Source organism: Anabrus simplex, chromosome 1 (genome assembly GCF_040414725.1).
Source record: "Anabrus simplex isolate iqAnaSimp1 chromosome 1, ASM4041472v1, whole genome shotgun sequence".
Taxonomy (NCBI): Eukaryota; Metazoa; Arthropoda; class Insecta; order Orthoptera; family Tettigoniidae; genus Anabrus; species Anabrus simplex.
Genome location: NC_090265.1, coordinates 1,339,427,179 through 1,339,444,315, shown reverse-complemented (window position 1 = coordinate 1,339,444,315; position 17,137 = coordinate 1,339,427,179). Strand labels below are relative to the sequence as shown.

The window sequence follows — 17,137 nt, the reverse complement described above, 5'->3', positions numbered from 1 at the left end:
CATGTTTGTAACGAATTGACTCAAAAAACTATTGAACCGATTTTAAAAATTACTTCACCTATAGAAAGCTACATTTCCAGTGAGTAACATGGGCTGTATTTTATTTTCGAAACAATTCGAGGTGGGGACACGGGGGGAGATAAAAATAATAGGCTAATATAGGCAAAATATCGAATTTGTCGTATAAAGACGAGACAAAGCTCAATTTAATCCTCTTGACGCAAAGAACAAAACTCGGTTCCTGCGGGCCCTAAAACCAACCGTTACGGAGATATTGGCACCACACTACCCCTGCTCTAGGAATCGGATAAAGTAATGAACTGCCGTAACCATGGCAACGTCAGCTCCAGGATTCTAGAGCAGCGAAATTATCTACAATAAATCACAAAAACCTAACATGTCACAGACATGAAAATTGATATTTGGAATCCCCTTTAAAAATAAAAGAACCCAAATATTCGTTTTCAGAAAATCCACTTCACGGGTGAAAAGAAGTAAGGAAGGAGTTGAATTATTTATATGAGGATGTACCAGGTGGCTCACGGACGCCGTACTTTCTACTTATAAATGTCCCGCATGCATAAGTGATGTGTGGGGTGTCTACCATCTGATTTTAACAGGGGAACTACTGCCAGCGGACAGGTTACGTCAGAATATGAAGAGATAAGAAACAGAGTCACACTCGCAGCATGTTACTCAGCGCGGCCGGTCGAATGCATCCGTTGCATTCGTAAACATCATTTTCAACCGTATAGTTCTAGGCTGGTGTATGGTACAGCCGCATTATATTTGCTGTCTGCATATCGGCAATGGCTAGTGTGATCAGCAGCGGTGAATACATAGACATTTATTTATTTATTTATTTATTTATTTATTTATTTATTTATTTATTTATTTATTTTGGGTCCGTGGTAGAGTGTCGGCCTCCGGATCCCAAGATAGCGGGTTCAAACCCGGCAGAAGTAGTCGGATTTTTGAAGGGCGGAAAAAAAGTCCATTCGACACTCCATGTCGTACGATGTCGGCATGTAAAATATCTCTGGTGATACATTTGGTATTTACCCGACAAAATTAATTAAATCTCAGCCATAGACGCCCAAGAGAGATCCGGTTTACTCTGTCTGCCATCTAGCGGACCTAGAGTAAAACGGAACGTCAAAATTGACGAGCAGACAGCCAGATGACGTCAAATCGAAATGTCTGCAAACGGTAGCTGAGGCCACACGAAAAATAAAAAAGTAAAATAAATAAAACAGACATTATTTTAAACTGGACAACCTGGTCGGAATGCAACAGAAGCTCCAAACAGACGTACGACTTCTACACACATATTTCGCCGAACAGTATTCGTTTTTGTTCCATGCAATCATCTCTTTTATCGAGTTGAATGTCTACACGTGTCTAAATTAATAAGTGATTAAATTTCCTTTTCTGCATCTTTGGCATGTTAACAAACAGTAGCGGCGATTAGGGGGTGGGGCGTGAAGGGAAAGTCGCCCCCGCCCCTCGCCACTTTGTGGAGTAAACATTACATATTCACTTTAGCCACCTGGAACTAGGAATTATTATTATTATTATTTGTTTTGCTAATTGCTTTACGTCGCACCGACACAGATAGGTCTTATGGCAACGATGGGATAGGAAAGGCCTAGGAGTTGGAAGGAAGCGGCCGTGCCCTTAATTAAGGTACAGCAACAGCATTTGCGTGGTGTGAAAATGGGAAACCACGGAAAACCATCTTCAGGGCTGCCCACAGTGGGATTTGAACCCACGATCTCCCGGATGCAAGCTCACAGCGTATTATTTGTAAAAGAAACATTATCTGCACAAGCCTTTGTGTCTTATCTGCTAATTCTTTCCTTTATTTTCCTTAATTATTAACATAATTTTTGGCGGAAATAAGCACCAAATGCCGTTCGTCGCGGCTAACCGATTTGTATAGCGCTACGGCAAGTAGTGGAGACTTTGCATGTGCTGTGGGGAAGGGTAGTAGGGGTATAATGTTTTTGCCAAGGTCGTGGACACTGAGTTATAATTCACCGGTATGCCGCACGCATTCGTCAGTCTGGCAGCCTCTTCAGTGTCTGTTAGTTCCTTAGTGTGTATTAAAATACTAAATAACTTTTAATTGCATGATCATGCCGTACTTCTATTTAATTGTACCGGCTGAGCTAGCCGTGGAGTTAGGGTCGCGCAGCTGCGAGCTCGCACCCAGGAGATAGTGGTTTCGAATCCCACTGTCGGCAGCCCTGAATATGGTTATCCGTGGTTTCCCATTTTCACACCAGGCAAGTGTTGGGGCTGTACCGTATTTAAGGCCATGGCCACTTCCTTTCCAGGCGTAGCTCTTCCCTGTCTCATCGTAGCCATAATTCCTATCTGTGTCGGTGCGACGTAAAACCAACTGTAAAAAAACATTCTACTATTTTGTTATTATTTCGGCCGCTCTATCTGCCACCGTGGGAACCGCAGTCCTACAGTCCAGGAAGGACACACAGCTTTCAGAAATGACCACACGAATTAAGAGTAAGAACGGCACCCGCAAGTTATGGCAGCTCACCGGAGATCCTTATCTCAAACTCCAATGGAATCGACAAAGACGAAATTTGACAACACTTATTCAGCATCACAGGATTAGAGCCTGGAAATACAGACTGGCTGAGTTAAGCATGGCTGACAGCTCACTCCACAGGATGGCACGTAAATTTACTAGGAAAAGGACTAGCATACCGTCCCTCCATGGACAATGAGGAGTGGCCCAGACAGACTACGAAAAGGCAAACGCCTTAGCTGACACACTAGAGTTCACTTGCACCCCTACATTCACCCTTCTGATAAAGACTTCATCGACATGGTGATAGGATCTCAGGTGCACCACACATCAAGAAAGTATTATTATCTAATTAAAATGTAATATTTTGGTGTTAGTTTTTATTGCTGTTTACAGCTGTGCTACAATAAATGCTGATAGATGCAACCAAATTGCAATTCCTCTACGTAAAAATTGCTAAACGAACTATTCTGACTGATTCTACAAAACTGCCCGGACCGTTTCCGTGCAGAGTGACATTAGGCTATATATACATTTGCGAGGTGTCAGAGGGGCCCCTTAAAGGCTCGGACCTGCCTGCATTGCAGTCCCTGCAGACCCTAACGTTACGGTCCTGTTCCTTTGTTATACTATTATCACGCAAATGGAGTGAACCCCACTTAACATGCCATGCCTGGGATAAATTTAAACGAGTTGTGTATGGACGTCCTGACTGACCACGTATTCTGCAAAATTTATGCAAATTCTTCTCTTATTGGTGTCTTATCTCAAAGGGTTGGATATCGAGCTACTGTCGGAGGTTCCGCACTTTGGATAACCTTCTCCGCTCACGCCCACGTATTAACAGAACAACAGATACAGATCACTTCGGAAGATGTGACCGAAACAGACTACGCTCCTGCGTTTTACCGGGGTTAAGACTTCATATAATTTCCCGGCACGACAAAGTACCTCCCCGTTGGTGAGGTGGTAAACCCACAGGATCTTCAATATTGCGATATATCCACGTTTCAAAATCTGCAGTTGGTTCATTGACGAAGCCTTTAAAAGGTACTTGAAATGTGACACCCTTTCAATGGCGTTTTCGTCGAAGGTGACAACAGCGTTGGTGATTTTCTGCTTGAGAGAGAGAGTGATGAAGGGGGCAAATTCGACCAATAATGCTTTCATGCCCTTATAGTCAAACTGTAAGTAAAAACAGCAGAAATGCTAGCAAAATATTCGTAATGCCGGGTATTTACCTTTTAAAATTTTTATAATATTGCAATTGTGATGGTTTCTTGCTAAGTATCATTTAAGCTTCCAAAATCCTTACTTTGTACAGAACAGTACCTGGCAATCCTGTACTTTACACATTAATTTGTCAACCCCGAGAGGTTCTATTCAAGTGACTAATAAAGAAGTCGTGCGTATCGTAGCAGGACGGGCAAGGGAAAGTTACGTTTGGCAGGCGTGAAGAGCGATAATCTGACTTGTTGACAGGACAAATTATATAGCGAGTGGCAATTGGCCAATTACCATATGTCAGTACCCCGATGACGCGCAAGACTTTCTAAAGGACTAGGTTGCAAGTCTGAGAAGTCTTGACGTTATCAATACAAGGACAAGAACAACATGAGAAAATGGTGCTGTTAACTAGTAGCTGTGAATGTTGATACAGATACACATCCCTACAGATCCTATAGTCTAGTTGTACTTCCCCTTAAATAAATAACCGCCAATAATACCGCCATCTATCCATGGTATTCAGAGATTAAATTACTGTAACTTGGATTGAATTCATTGCACATGTCCAGGAGACCGAGGAGAACTGATGTACGTAACCAAGTGAGTTAAAGCCATCGAGTGAATTGTCTCCCAGGGACGTCACTGCACTTACTGGAAAACAAGGGTGAAATGAAGGGAAATTCTATCGATCAACTTTTGTTCAACTTACAATCAGTAGCGGCGACAGCACCCCTCGCTCACCCCCCAGCCCCACATTGTGGAGAAAAAAAAATTATTCCATTTTAGCCACCTAAAACTAGGAATTATTAAAAATAATTTATACAAGCCCTGTTAGGCCTATCTACCACTAATTTTTTCCTGTAATTTATTTAAATATTACTTAGCGTAAATAAGCACAAAATCATTCGAACCAGCTAACCGATTCGTACAGTCTCACAGCAAATAGTGGAGACTCGCGCAGCAGCGTGTAGAAACGTGATTACTAGCCAATGGCACAAAACCTTAATTGCGAGTCCCTGTGCTGCAGCTTGAGTGAGAGGAGAGGAATTTTTACTTTGAAGTGTTCACATAGGCTCCTGGCGACTACTTTAAAGTGACAAGGCTTTATTTCGCTCCAAATAGCTCAGCAGTAGTTACCCCTCCACGACCTTCCTTCCCACACTTTCTCCTCCAAGATCTGGACTTCGCGCAGGTTTGTGTCAGCAGACAGTAATCGCACTTTTAGCATATGCTGTGAGGAAGGGAAGCAGGGGTATATTTTTGCCGAAGTCATGCCGCGTGCATTTATTAGTCTGACAGTCTCACTCACTCAATGAGTCTGTCTAGCGTTACTTTCTTACTGTGCAGTGAAATACTAAATGGCTTTTTATTGTATAATAATGCCGTACTTCTAATTAATTGTAACGCATTTGTTCTTTTGATGAAAGTTTTATTCTATAGTATTGAATCAAAATCTCAAAAACCTATTATCGCCGCAGTTAAGTTGGTAAACTGTCAACCCTTACTTCTCTGTCGAAATTCGCTCAGAGAGCATCTTTCGTTTTCTTTTCTTTTTCAGTTTTGTTGACTACCCCCCCCCCCCCACCCATCCCCTCACTATATCTTGCAGAATCCCGGGACTTCTGTTGTCTACACATTTTTCTGCCCCCCCCCCCCCCTTCCTCCCTTACTTCTAATTCCCAATCGCCGCTACTATGTACTTACAATTAGATAAAGGTGACAATACATGTTAACACCAATCAGAACTTCTTTCATTATAAAGCTGGATTGGTATACAGAAAATCACACAGATACGAAAAATGCTACGAAGTAAACTTTACGGCTTCTGCAAAAATAACTACCTGGTGTTGAAGTCTGGCTAAGTGGAATCCCGCGGATACCTTGAGTGCGGGTTGGAGAGCAAATGCGCAAGAACGTTAGGCCAACGCACATTCAGCTCCGCAAAATTAAACTGTCACTGCCACAAAAGACAAATTGTCATTTCCGCGACTTTTTTACTTCTAACGATAATGCACAGTCTGACAAGTTCGCGTTCTCATCTACCCTGAATGCACGCCGGCATAGATAAGTGATAAACAGGGAACAGATTTCCACACGGACACTAATCGCAAAGAAAGAAAATCGATGAAGATATACTTTCAAACACTCCGTGATACAGAGTTTCAGAATGTCTATAAGATTCACGAAAAAGATAAGCATGCATAAAGTAACATGGATCTGCATCCAAAATTCTGGAAATACGGCTAAATGGGCTTCGGGTTCTGATCCTTCCTGTCGTACGGTTCTGTCCTTGGGTTCTTCCCGAAATTCATTAATGTAGGGATTCATATTATTTAATCCACGATAATTGTAACAACAGACGGTGATACTGTACTACGAATTTCATGCTCGAACCAAACGAACAGTTTCAACGGAGCACAAAGGCAACGCGTCACTACAGTGTTAATTATTAAAATAAACACCAATTGCCCATGTTAAAATACATCTTCACTGTCGATCGTTGGTAGAGGGAAGGGTGGGGGGGGGGATGAGGATGTGATTAGCGCAGTGCTTAGCTTCTGACTTTTCACACGAGCGACTGATGTTCTATCCAAAATTCGAGAATCTCGAGTTGGAATTTTTACCAACAAAGAATACACTGAGTCCGGAAAGGCACCCGGTCTTAACCTCCAGCGTACGGCGTCAACTGTAAAGACCTGCACCAGACCTCCCGGTGAAAGGTAAAAAAAAAAAAAAAATCAGCTTTAAGACAACAGCAAAATATTTTGATAATAATAATAATAATAATAATAATAATAATAATAATAATAATACACATCGGTCTCTTTAATTCACCAGCCATTATTCTTCCCCTGTGGGTCTGGATGGCACAATAACTTCCACAGTATACCCTGCCTGTCGTACGGGAAGCATGAGTCACCGCGCACCTCATCCCTCCTGCGGTCATCGCAAGCACCAGCTGTCCGGAGTCGAGAATTTTGAGACTCATTAGAATGTTTACTTTAGCAACCAGTTTGTATTCGTGAGTTTTGATACAATTTGTAACAAATTTTAGCCCATGAGTTTTGAAACTCGTGAGTTTTGAGACATAACCAATGGCGCAGTGGCTTTCGCCGCGACCTCATGTTTTTGTGCCCCATGTTCAAATCCCAATGAACTGTTGCGGGTTTTTTCATTTAATTACTTTTGTCCATTGACGATCACTACACGAATAGTTTTGTTCAATGTATTTTGAAATATCGTTGTCCGTTTGCGTCTATTAATGTACTGTCTTCTAAATGAATTTTAAAACATCAACAATTGTTCTACACTCATTACACAGCAAAGGCATATTCCGACTAGACGGGATGCAATAAAAATCCAAGCACTGGTTCATCAATTGCAAGCGCCAGTTTTCGGAAAAATAATCCGTTATGCTTGGTTTTTCGCAAACTTATTGCCAACATGTGAAATCTTCAGTAATGTTAACGACATTTTTCCCCGAGTGACATTCCCACCCAGAAATGTAATTGTGGCAAACCTGTCTTTGCGCGATGCTTGTTGTATGCGAAAATTCTATGTTTCGAATGTTTCTACGATCGGTATCATTCAAGGGAATGCACCGTATCTCCCTGAAGCGTTAATATAAGAATGAACTTACAAAACATTGTAATCCCTGAAAAATACTATATAATAAATACATGAAACTTATTCTGAAACCCTGCTGTAATTTTACAATCAACATAACGCCGTTGTATCCACTAATCTGATAAGAAACATTCGTGTAGTAATCGTCAATGGACATATGCAGATAAATGAAACAAAACAAAACAAAATGGGAAACCACGGACAAAACATCTTCAGGGCTGCCGAAAGTGGGATTCGAACCCATTAACTCCCGGATGTAAGCTCACAGCCGCGCGCCGCAAACTGCACGGCCAACTCGCCCGGTAGTACCTAGATTCTTTGCCGCTACGTTAATTTAACATATCAGCGTACGGTTTTAAGTTGTTCTTACCATACGTAAAACAACGAGTGATCCTCGCTCTAGTTTCAGAAAACATTTGCCTCCCCCACCTCCTTGGCTACACCAGTGCAGCAGTGGACATGCGTTTTACAGGTATTAAGAATTGCTTCAGAGCAATTATGTATTAAGTGGACTTACGTTTGTCTGGGTCCTACGTACATTAGAACTTGCGCTGTTATAACCCTAGCTAATTATAAAAAGACAAGTTTTTGTAGACTTAGGCCCCTAAGCCGTTATGGCTCGATTCAAAACAGAATTCTACATGCATTACTATAAAAATCCAAAAATCATTTTTGAACTTATGTTCGTCTCGTTCTGAGGGATTTGTTTTTTTATTTTTCTATTTACAGTATTAAAAAATGTTTACATTATTGCTTACATTATTTACAATATTAATAAATATTTGCTTACATTATTTCACTGTTCGTCTGACAATGAATCGCTTGACCTTGACTCATTGTTACGCTTATTTCGCTGAGTCCGAGGGAAAACCAACTCTGGAGGGTAAACGGATTAAGAAAGACAAGCTTGGGAAATATAAGGAAGCATTCATGAAGGTACGATCATGCACTGAACAGATCCTTAAGCTAAAAACTAAAATTGCACTTGCCAACCTAAGGAAAAAGACCTAATGATAATTTGCATAGACTTCAAGGCCAATCAATCAATCAATCAATCAATCAATCAATCAATCAATCAATCAATACTGATCTGCATTTAGGGCAGTCGCCCAGGTGGCAGATTCCCTATCTGTTGCTTTCCTAGCCTTTTCCTAAATGATTTCAAAGAAACTGGAAATTTATTGAACGTCTCCCTATGATTCGATCGACAGGAAGGCATTAGTAAACGTCCTGGAGGAGTTTGGGCTAGACAATAAGACTAGAAACATCACCAATCATACCCTGACTAGCACTATGTGAAATGTCAGAACCTTTTGACATCAAAACTGGAGTCCAGCAAGGAGGTGGATTATCATCTATCCTTTTTAATAGCGCCTTACAGAAGGTTATCAGAGAATGGAAAAAATCCCTCGAAGGAAAGGAAATCCAAATTATACTAAGTTACAGGGGTTTTAAATTAGACTTCATAAACACTGCCTGGCTTGCTATCTTGCTATCCTAGCAGCGTCCGTTGAAGCAGCTGAGCAACAGATTGAGAAACTTTATCATCAGGCAGGCAAAAGTCTCACTGAAAAATCTCAATATATGGCGACGTTCAAAATATAGAAACTTTCAAATATTTAGGAAAGCGGCTAGATATGAGGAATAATAAGAAACAAGGTGGTGGAGGCGAGATTAATTTAAAAATGTCAGCTTACAAGAAGATTCTTGAGACATACAATAAGAGAGCACTATCATGGGGAGTTAAGATCCGACACTACCAGACAGTTGCAAGACCAGAAGTTTTATACGAGTCAGAAACACTGAGCTTGAGAAATAAAGCCTCAAAACGAGAACTGGAGAAACTAGAACGAAGGATAGGGAGAAAGATCTTAGAACCCATTAAAAAGGAAGGAACATGGAAGCTCAGTAAGACAGAAGACGTCATCAGGAGAAGAAGGCTGACTTTCTTCGGTCATGTATTCCGTGTCTGAGAGCAAGCTGACGAAACAGATCGTAACACAAGTTGGGAATCTCGGAGCCAAACCTAGACGGAACCAAGCAGTGGCTGACGATTAGAGGCCAAGCGGGATAATTGAATAAGATGTCCTAGACGAAAAATCCAGGATTGAAGGGTAGCTGAAGAAGAGGCCAAATCAATGAAACGACTTTCCTAGTAAGAGGACAGGAAAAAGAAAAACACCTCACATTAAGAGATTGAAGGGCATGTGGGCAAGGACACGGTTGGGAACCTAAACAAACGTGGTCCAATCAGGCCGTAACGATGTTACAGAAAAAAGCAGCAAAATACGGCAAGCCAGTCTTGTGAGGGGTATAAAATGCATTGATTTGCTAATCAGCAACAGTAGAACCATACAGTGCTGTATATAGTGTACATGTCACGTAAACTCTCGCGTGATATAGCGTTAACTAATTGAATCATATTTCTGCTAGCCTTAAACGAGTGCAATTTACTCAAAGTGCCAGTAAGAAGTATAAACGACGGAATGGATATTGAATTTTTATTACTCTATTTTATGTTATGCACATGAAAATAGCGCTGTATATGGTCAACAACAGATCACGTTGTAGTGAGTCAGAACTGTTTACAGAGAATTACACTATATAATTTATCACTGTTGGAGTTCTAAGCAGTAAGATGTTGGCTGGCGTGGTTTACGATAACTAAAGGAAAAGTCTGGCTGATTAGATAGATTAGCGAAGAGCAGAAATTAACAAACACACAAGGTCAGCAGGTCTCGTGTGAACAGCTGGAGGCCCTATTGCACACTGACTTCCCCAGCGCAGACGGAACTAATGGGCTGACCCAGTAGGAAACAGTGACTATCTTCAGTATGTTCTTCGTATATTCCTACGATGATATCTTATTTCTAAGCCATAGGATTCTTTCCCATCCAAATACCAGTTTAGAAGAAGCGACTTTCGTTCCGCCTCTACAGTATTGTAATTGTCAGGCAATATTTACTGGCACGAAGGACGCCTATAGCCCCTAAAAGGAACGGCGCCCTCAACAGACTATTTCATAAAAGATACGGTGAATTTGACACTTTACTACTACTACTACCTGGCCTTTTCCCAACTACCTGGGGTCGGTATTATTTTTAGATTAAGCTCAGTTTTACGGTCGGATGCCTTTATTGTCATCAACCTAATGTAGAGGAATATACTCACTATTGTATGTTTACCGAGCGAGTTGGATGCGTGGCATGAGCTGCATAGCTGCGAGCTAGTATTCGGGAGATGGGGGGTCAAACCTCACCATCGGCAGCCCTCAAGACGGTTTTCCATTATTTTCTATTTTCACACTTCTGCTTCCTTTCCAGTCCCAATCCGTCCCTGTCCTACTATCGCCGAAATTCAAAATGAGTTAGCGCGACGTTAAAAACTACTAACATATATACAGTACATTCGCCATGGAAAGAGTAACGTTAATCCAATTCATCTATTAAATTCACTCTTATCTTCTTTTCTTGAAGAAAACCGTGCAAAGATCTTGAGCGACGTGGCTGTACGAAGGAAGAACTCAACAGTTCTCTCCCTTGTTTACATAAGCGTCTGTGCATTTCCGACTGTACACGAAGTACAGTAACAAGAGAATGACAACAGTGATAATGATTGATCGACTAAGAATCAGTGGCCTAACTGATATTGTTTGTGCTAACGAAACAGTAGGCAACTTACAGCAAAATACTGAACTATCACATAGACAAAAATGAAAAATTGTACCAAAACAATCGAACAGATTAGCACTTTTTTTCTCTTCCGTCGAAAAATGTAGCAGTAGCTTAACAACTATTTTTACACGGATAACTTAACTTCACAGAGATTTTATTCCATGTATTTCGAGAACAAGTGAATTTCTAAGCAGTGTTCTACTTAATATCCAAAATATGACCCTTTTTTTTCAAATTAAAACAATGTCACATTCAACAACAACATCGAAACCTTGTAAGTCAGAGCATCACGTGAAAGAGAGGAAAAGAGCTGCATATCTTACGAGATGAAAGAGACCCATCACGTGACGGACCATGTACTAGGCTTATAAGAAGCAGGCCGGCGTCCAAACCGGCAGTAAGCTGTGGACTTGAAACAGCGTCAAAACAGCAATGAAGGTTCAACACCTCCTGGTGAGTACAATCAGCACGAGAACATTCCTTTGAAACGTACCAGGCAGCACCAGGAAATATTTTTACTGTGCTCCACATCCTCCAATCATGGCAAATATCGTTCGTGTCATATTTCAAACTCTAACTAATATCAAAGTACACACTGAAAAATTGAAAATATCTTTCTGTAATGGTATGTGTGTGTACTGTCGGTTATAAGTGACTTAAAGCATTTTCCTTTCATTTTGAAATGTTTAGAAATATATTTAAGGTAGTCTAACACCAAGCGTTGAAAATAATATCCACAAAGATTGTGTTAAATATGATAACGAACAATACAATGGTGCTGCAGAAATTATTCAAAGGAAGCCTAGGATTCTGAAAATAAATTAAAAATTAAGAGCTGTGAACATGTGTGTGTGTGTGTGAGAGAGAGAGAGAGAGAGAGGAGGGGTGGACGAGTTTGATAATAATCCATCTTACTATGTTTTCCTATCCACCTCACATAACGTGAGTTTCACATAAGCAGTAATATGGACAGATCTCACCGCTTTAAAGAAGGAAATATACTCACCACCTTAACTGGAAGGCCAAAGCCCAAAATACATATTACAGAATATAGCCAACTTTGGTATGCTTTGCTGCTCTAAAAATCAATTCGTCGTGAGCCTACCACCGAAATAGGTCCATATGCGTGGCATCATCCAATTTGTAAGCCTCTGTCTATTCATTATGAATACCCACCTGCAACTCTTTCCATCTGTTTGTACCAGAAACCATCTCTATTTCCCTACCGTATAGAAAAGTTACATTCTAACGTGATAATTTCGTCTGTATATTCACTTCGTTCTAATGGATTATTGTGAATAAATAATAATAATAATAATAATAATAATAATAATAATAATAATAATAATAATAATAATAATGCCGTTACTAATACAATTAAATATTTCAGAAGGCAGGTAACTACTAACACAACATTCCAACTCCTTTGTGGTTTCGGTATAACGATAGCATCCTTGGTCCACACATGAGGTGAATTTCAACAAGTTCGATTCAAAATCATATTGATAGACCTAAAACTCAGATCCATTTTCGATTAGACATAGGCCTAGTATTTTTAGTTTGGGCTAAAACAAGTTTGTTACTTTCATCGACCTGCAGTCCGATCTTTGACTTTAACAGTATGAACGTGACTGAAATATGAGCTATGCTTCCCCATGAATAGTGCGAAAGAACTATATTTTGTAGGGTCACCTGGTGTATACGTTTCAGCAGGCTTAGTAGTTAAGAAGGTTGAGAGATCGTTAGTCTTCTGACCCCAAGTTAGCGGGTTCGATCCACACTCAGTCCGGTGGTATTTGACGTTAACTCAAATACGCCAGCCTCGAGTCGACAGTTTTACAGGCACATAAAAGAATTCCTGCGTAACAAAATTCCGGCACCTATGGTCTCCAAAAACCGTGAAAAAGTAATTCATGGGGCGTAAAGCCAATGTACAGTATATGTTTCAATGAGCTTGCCAGACTGGTAAGTAATAGCATCACCTGGTTAAGTATGGAAGACACCAAGAAACCATCTCATTTCCCTAGTAAGTCTTTTCAATGACACCCAATGACAGTTTATAATGGAACAGGGGACGGACCGACCGACCGACCAACCGACAGACCAACGCACAAACGAAGTAGACTTAAAACAGGTTTACAGGCCCAATGTTAAGAAAAATTATACGTGGAAATGAATTACAACATTTAACTAATTATAGGCTATTTACGCAATTCACAAAAGTACCTTCTCCTCGCAGCAGGTCGCAGCTTGTTGGTATGTACCTGGAACGGGCGATCCCTCCGTAGTCTTGATTGACAGCTCTCATATTTCACTTGGCACGCACCACCGTCACATTACATAGGGGCTACATGCACGCAGGTTTGAACATAAGTCTGTTGACTATCACAACACACGACTGGTATATAGCTGACTCAACTCCAGATAAGACAGATAACTCGCATAGTCAACTCACTTGACACATTGAACACATATCACTCGGCAAGACAATAACATAGCACAACTCAAAAATAACTACTAACCAACAATTCTCCAACACTCAAAATTCCAACAACTCCAAAAGTCCACCATAACGACACTCTCAAATACGCAACACTCCAACAACACTATTCTCGTTCACAGCGAGCCTGCTTTTATCTGGTGATGAAGTACTAGAACCTTCACGGTGCGGCCGGAATACGAACATTCTAGTTTCCTTGAAGGAAGCCCACGGATACGCCAGACAAAGAGCACAATACAAGGAGAACTCTTCACAAGCCTTAAGGCCGGCTGGGAGCTTACAGGCTGACTCATCCTTTCCTTCCCGGAAATATCGAAGGGGGCTCCCAGAGGGCTGGCCGCCGCATAAGCACGTAACAGTATGATGGTAACTGGGATGAAAAGTCAGGATGTAAGTCTTACTGTGATGCTGGGGTGAAAGCACCCTATGGGGATCATTGCAAGTACCTAGGTGTTAATAGGCTATAAGGAAAGATCTTCGTTGGGGTAATCGCATTAACGAGATGTTAAGTAAAGGTTACATGTCTCTTCATGCAGTTATGAGAGTATTTAGAGGTTGTAGTACGGATGTAAAGAAAAGGGTGTATAAGCCACTAAAATACTGCACAATTTAGAGTTCCAGTGTATGGGTCCCATACCAGGATTATTTGATTTGAGAACACGAAAAGATCCAAGGGAAAGCAGCACGGTTTGTTCTGAGTTATTTACGACAAAAGAAAAAGTTGTTACGAAAACATTGGCTGGGAGGACTTCGGAGTAAGGAGACGAGCTACTAGATTACGCGATATGTTGCCAGCTGTCAGTGAAGAGGTGGCTTTGAACGACAGACGAATAAGCTTAGGTGGAACTTGTATAGGTAGTTAAGATTATAACATAATGATGGAATTCAAGAAGACAAACTGGGGGCAAATATTGATGTAGGCCCTATTGGAAGAGGAATTAGGGATTGGAAAAACTTATCGAGGGAAATGTTTGATCAATTTCCGAGTTCTTTGAAATCATTTAAGAAAAGACTAGGTAAACAACTGATAGAATATCTGCCACCTGGGCGACAGCCCTAAATACAGATCAATGATTGATTGATTGATTGATATAACATGTAACTGTTAATATCCATTTTTAATTCTTTACTACGGCTTTCTTGGAAAATCGCTCCCTCACGAGCGGTGAATATTATACCATAGAAAACGTCGATAAACTCGAAACCGAGTTTGGTGCAACAAAAATGGGATTTTACTCTGGTAAATTATTAAGTTTTCCGTGTTCTGTTTATTGAGGTTTGTGCACTCGGGCAGTAGTTCTACATCCACTCCAACAATAAGTTATAGAGTAAGTATATTTCCAACTCTTTCTAAGTTAGATTTTCAAGCGATAGACACGGACAACGCAGCTTACCCCAGACAACTGAGCTGCCGTCTTTACGCACTGACGAGCTGAAAAACACCTTTAATTATGGACAGTAGTTCACCTGATTTAGCTTAAATCCTTCGAGTATTACGGCCTCAGGGTCGATAACCTTACAGATTAACCCCTTCAACTAAATACAGACCAATTTTAATTTATCTTGCGGAGCTTGATCTATTTACGGTACGATATATTAGTGGCCTGACGCAGCAATAGCTGCGAACAAAGACTAAAAATTAAAGTGGTAATAAAGGAAGCGTGAGAAAAGTAACGGAAAATATGCTAAATTACGGAAGACCATTTATTTGCCTTTAAAACGTACACTTCCGTTGTGACTATACTGTGGAATTTGTGAACCTTGGTAACTGCCCTCTCATAATCATCTAATGCATGCCTGCAACAGTCATGTTTTAATCGATTTAACGATGTAGGCTATAGTTCACTGTAAATAATTGCATCTGACTGTCCTATTCACTGACTGATTTTTAGTATAAACAGGATCAAATCAAATACTGTACCTATTATGGTTAAGTTTATCAACAGTGATTTTAGTATGTCATTGAAAACTATGTTTTTTGTGAAATACCCTTCAGTTTCCGTGGAAACGACCCTGGTATCGTGTAGTTATAACTTTAATTTTGACATCCCTCACAGCTTTTACTATGGCTGAAAATGCACAGAAATAAGTACGAGTAAATACCTACTTTGCCAAAAGTTTGACCATATGCCTTGTTAATGGTCCTTGCAAAAGCTAGACGTAACGGGAGAGGGAGGTTACCTTAAGTATACACCAAATCAATTCTAGGTAGATGAATTACCTGATTCTTGGAAGCATCTGTAATGACTTCTAATTTTATAATTTTGTCACACATTTCTCTATCATACGCACTCCATTATTAAACAAAAGCCATTTGCATATTTCTTATAAGCATTAGAGTTGCACCAACTTTCAACTTTAATATACGTGGAAGCATTCCAGATGGCATAATGGAGTGCTGCTTACGAAATCTTTGTCGTCATCATCATCTGACAATAGAGCATGGACACTGCTGTATTCCTCAAAACTTCCTGGGAATAGGTGAAGAGCATCTTCATTTATGGTGTTACAGTCATGGTCGAAGCGACTTACAATTGCTTTGTTATAGTAAGCTGAAGAATTGAAGTCTATACAATTGCCAAAATCGTGATTTGCCAATGAATCGTTACTCATGAAGTCATTAGGAACCTTTATTACATTATTTCCCATTTCACTGTCAATTTCACTATTTGCTAGTTGTAGTAGCCATGCCGCTGGACATATTTAAGCATTCTGGATAAATCCTTCAAATATCGGTGCTCACAACTCAACAATTTTAGCACCCATTTTTTTTCACACCTCATAATGACCTTTAGTAGGAGATCAATGCAATTTACTGCTAATGCAGGAATCACCGAAGCTTCATCAATAATAATAATAATAATAATAATAATAATAATAATAATAATGGAAGATTTTCACAAAACGTCTGCTTCTGAGGTGTTCCATTTAATACACGAAACTGAACTTTCCGTTACTGGGACAGGCAAACCAAAAGTTTTGTGAATTGTCTTACCATCTGGTAATAACAATGTTGCAATTCCTGTCAGTGCAGCAGCGATTGCAATCTCACCTCTGCTTCTAATCATGAATACTACACAAGAATAAACAAATGTTTTTTCGCAGTCTCCTGGAGCTTCTAAAAATAAAAATATGTTCTGACTTACGTAGAAAGATCTGCATATGCAACTTTCACGGAGCCCTCTATCGGGCTGACATAGAGAAATCAGCAGAGACAACTTTCACAGAGCATCGTATTATTTGAATAAGTGACTCTTTTCCGCAAATAAAGAACTTAATGAAATCAATATATTTTTAGTAATCCTGAGATGGGATCTTTCTTTTGATGTATCACACATAGGCGTTATTATCGCGGTTTTCTCAGAACATTGTGTTACACGCTCAAAGTATATATAGTAGACAGATTCCTGGCCTTGGCAGCTTCAATTAGAATGGAACTCTACCAATTTCTTTCAGGATGAAAGGTGCACAGGGTTTACTCTGCGCAACGCTGTCCTATTCTTGCAAATTCTTGTAGCCAAACAGAGTTATCCAGTTAAATGAAACTCTTTCTCTCTT

General features: G+C 40.2%; 2 protein-coding genes across 4 annotated transcripts in view; one reads left to right on the top strand and one right to left on the bottom strand.

Moving 5' to 3' along the window:
- Nucleotides 1-17,137, bottom strand: part of CenG1A (Centaurin-gamma-1A) — a 528,156-nt gene that overhangs the window by 134,098 nt on the left and 376,921 nt on the right. The window lies entirely within an intron of this gene.
- LOC136858322 (RNA polymerase-associated protein LEO1) overlaps nt 11,438-17,137 on the top strand; it is a 50,995-nt gene continuing 45,295 nt past the window's right edge. For all 3 annotated transcript variants that reach the window (XM_067137773.2, XM_067137774.2, XM_067137772.2), the window contains exon 1: nt 11,438-11,532. In XM_067137773.2, coding sequence (XP_066993874.2) covers nt 11,512-11,532 — 21 coding nt within the window. In that variant the 5' untranslated portion in view covers nt 11,438-11,511. The remainder of the gene's footprint in view (nt 11,533-17,137) is intronic.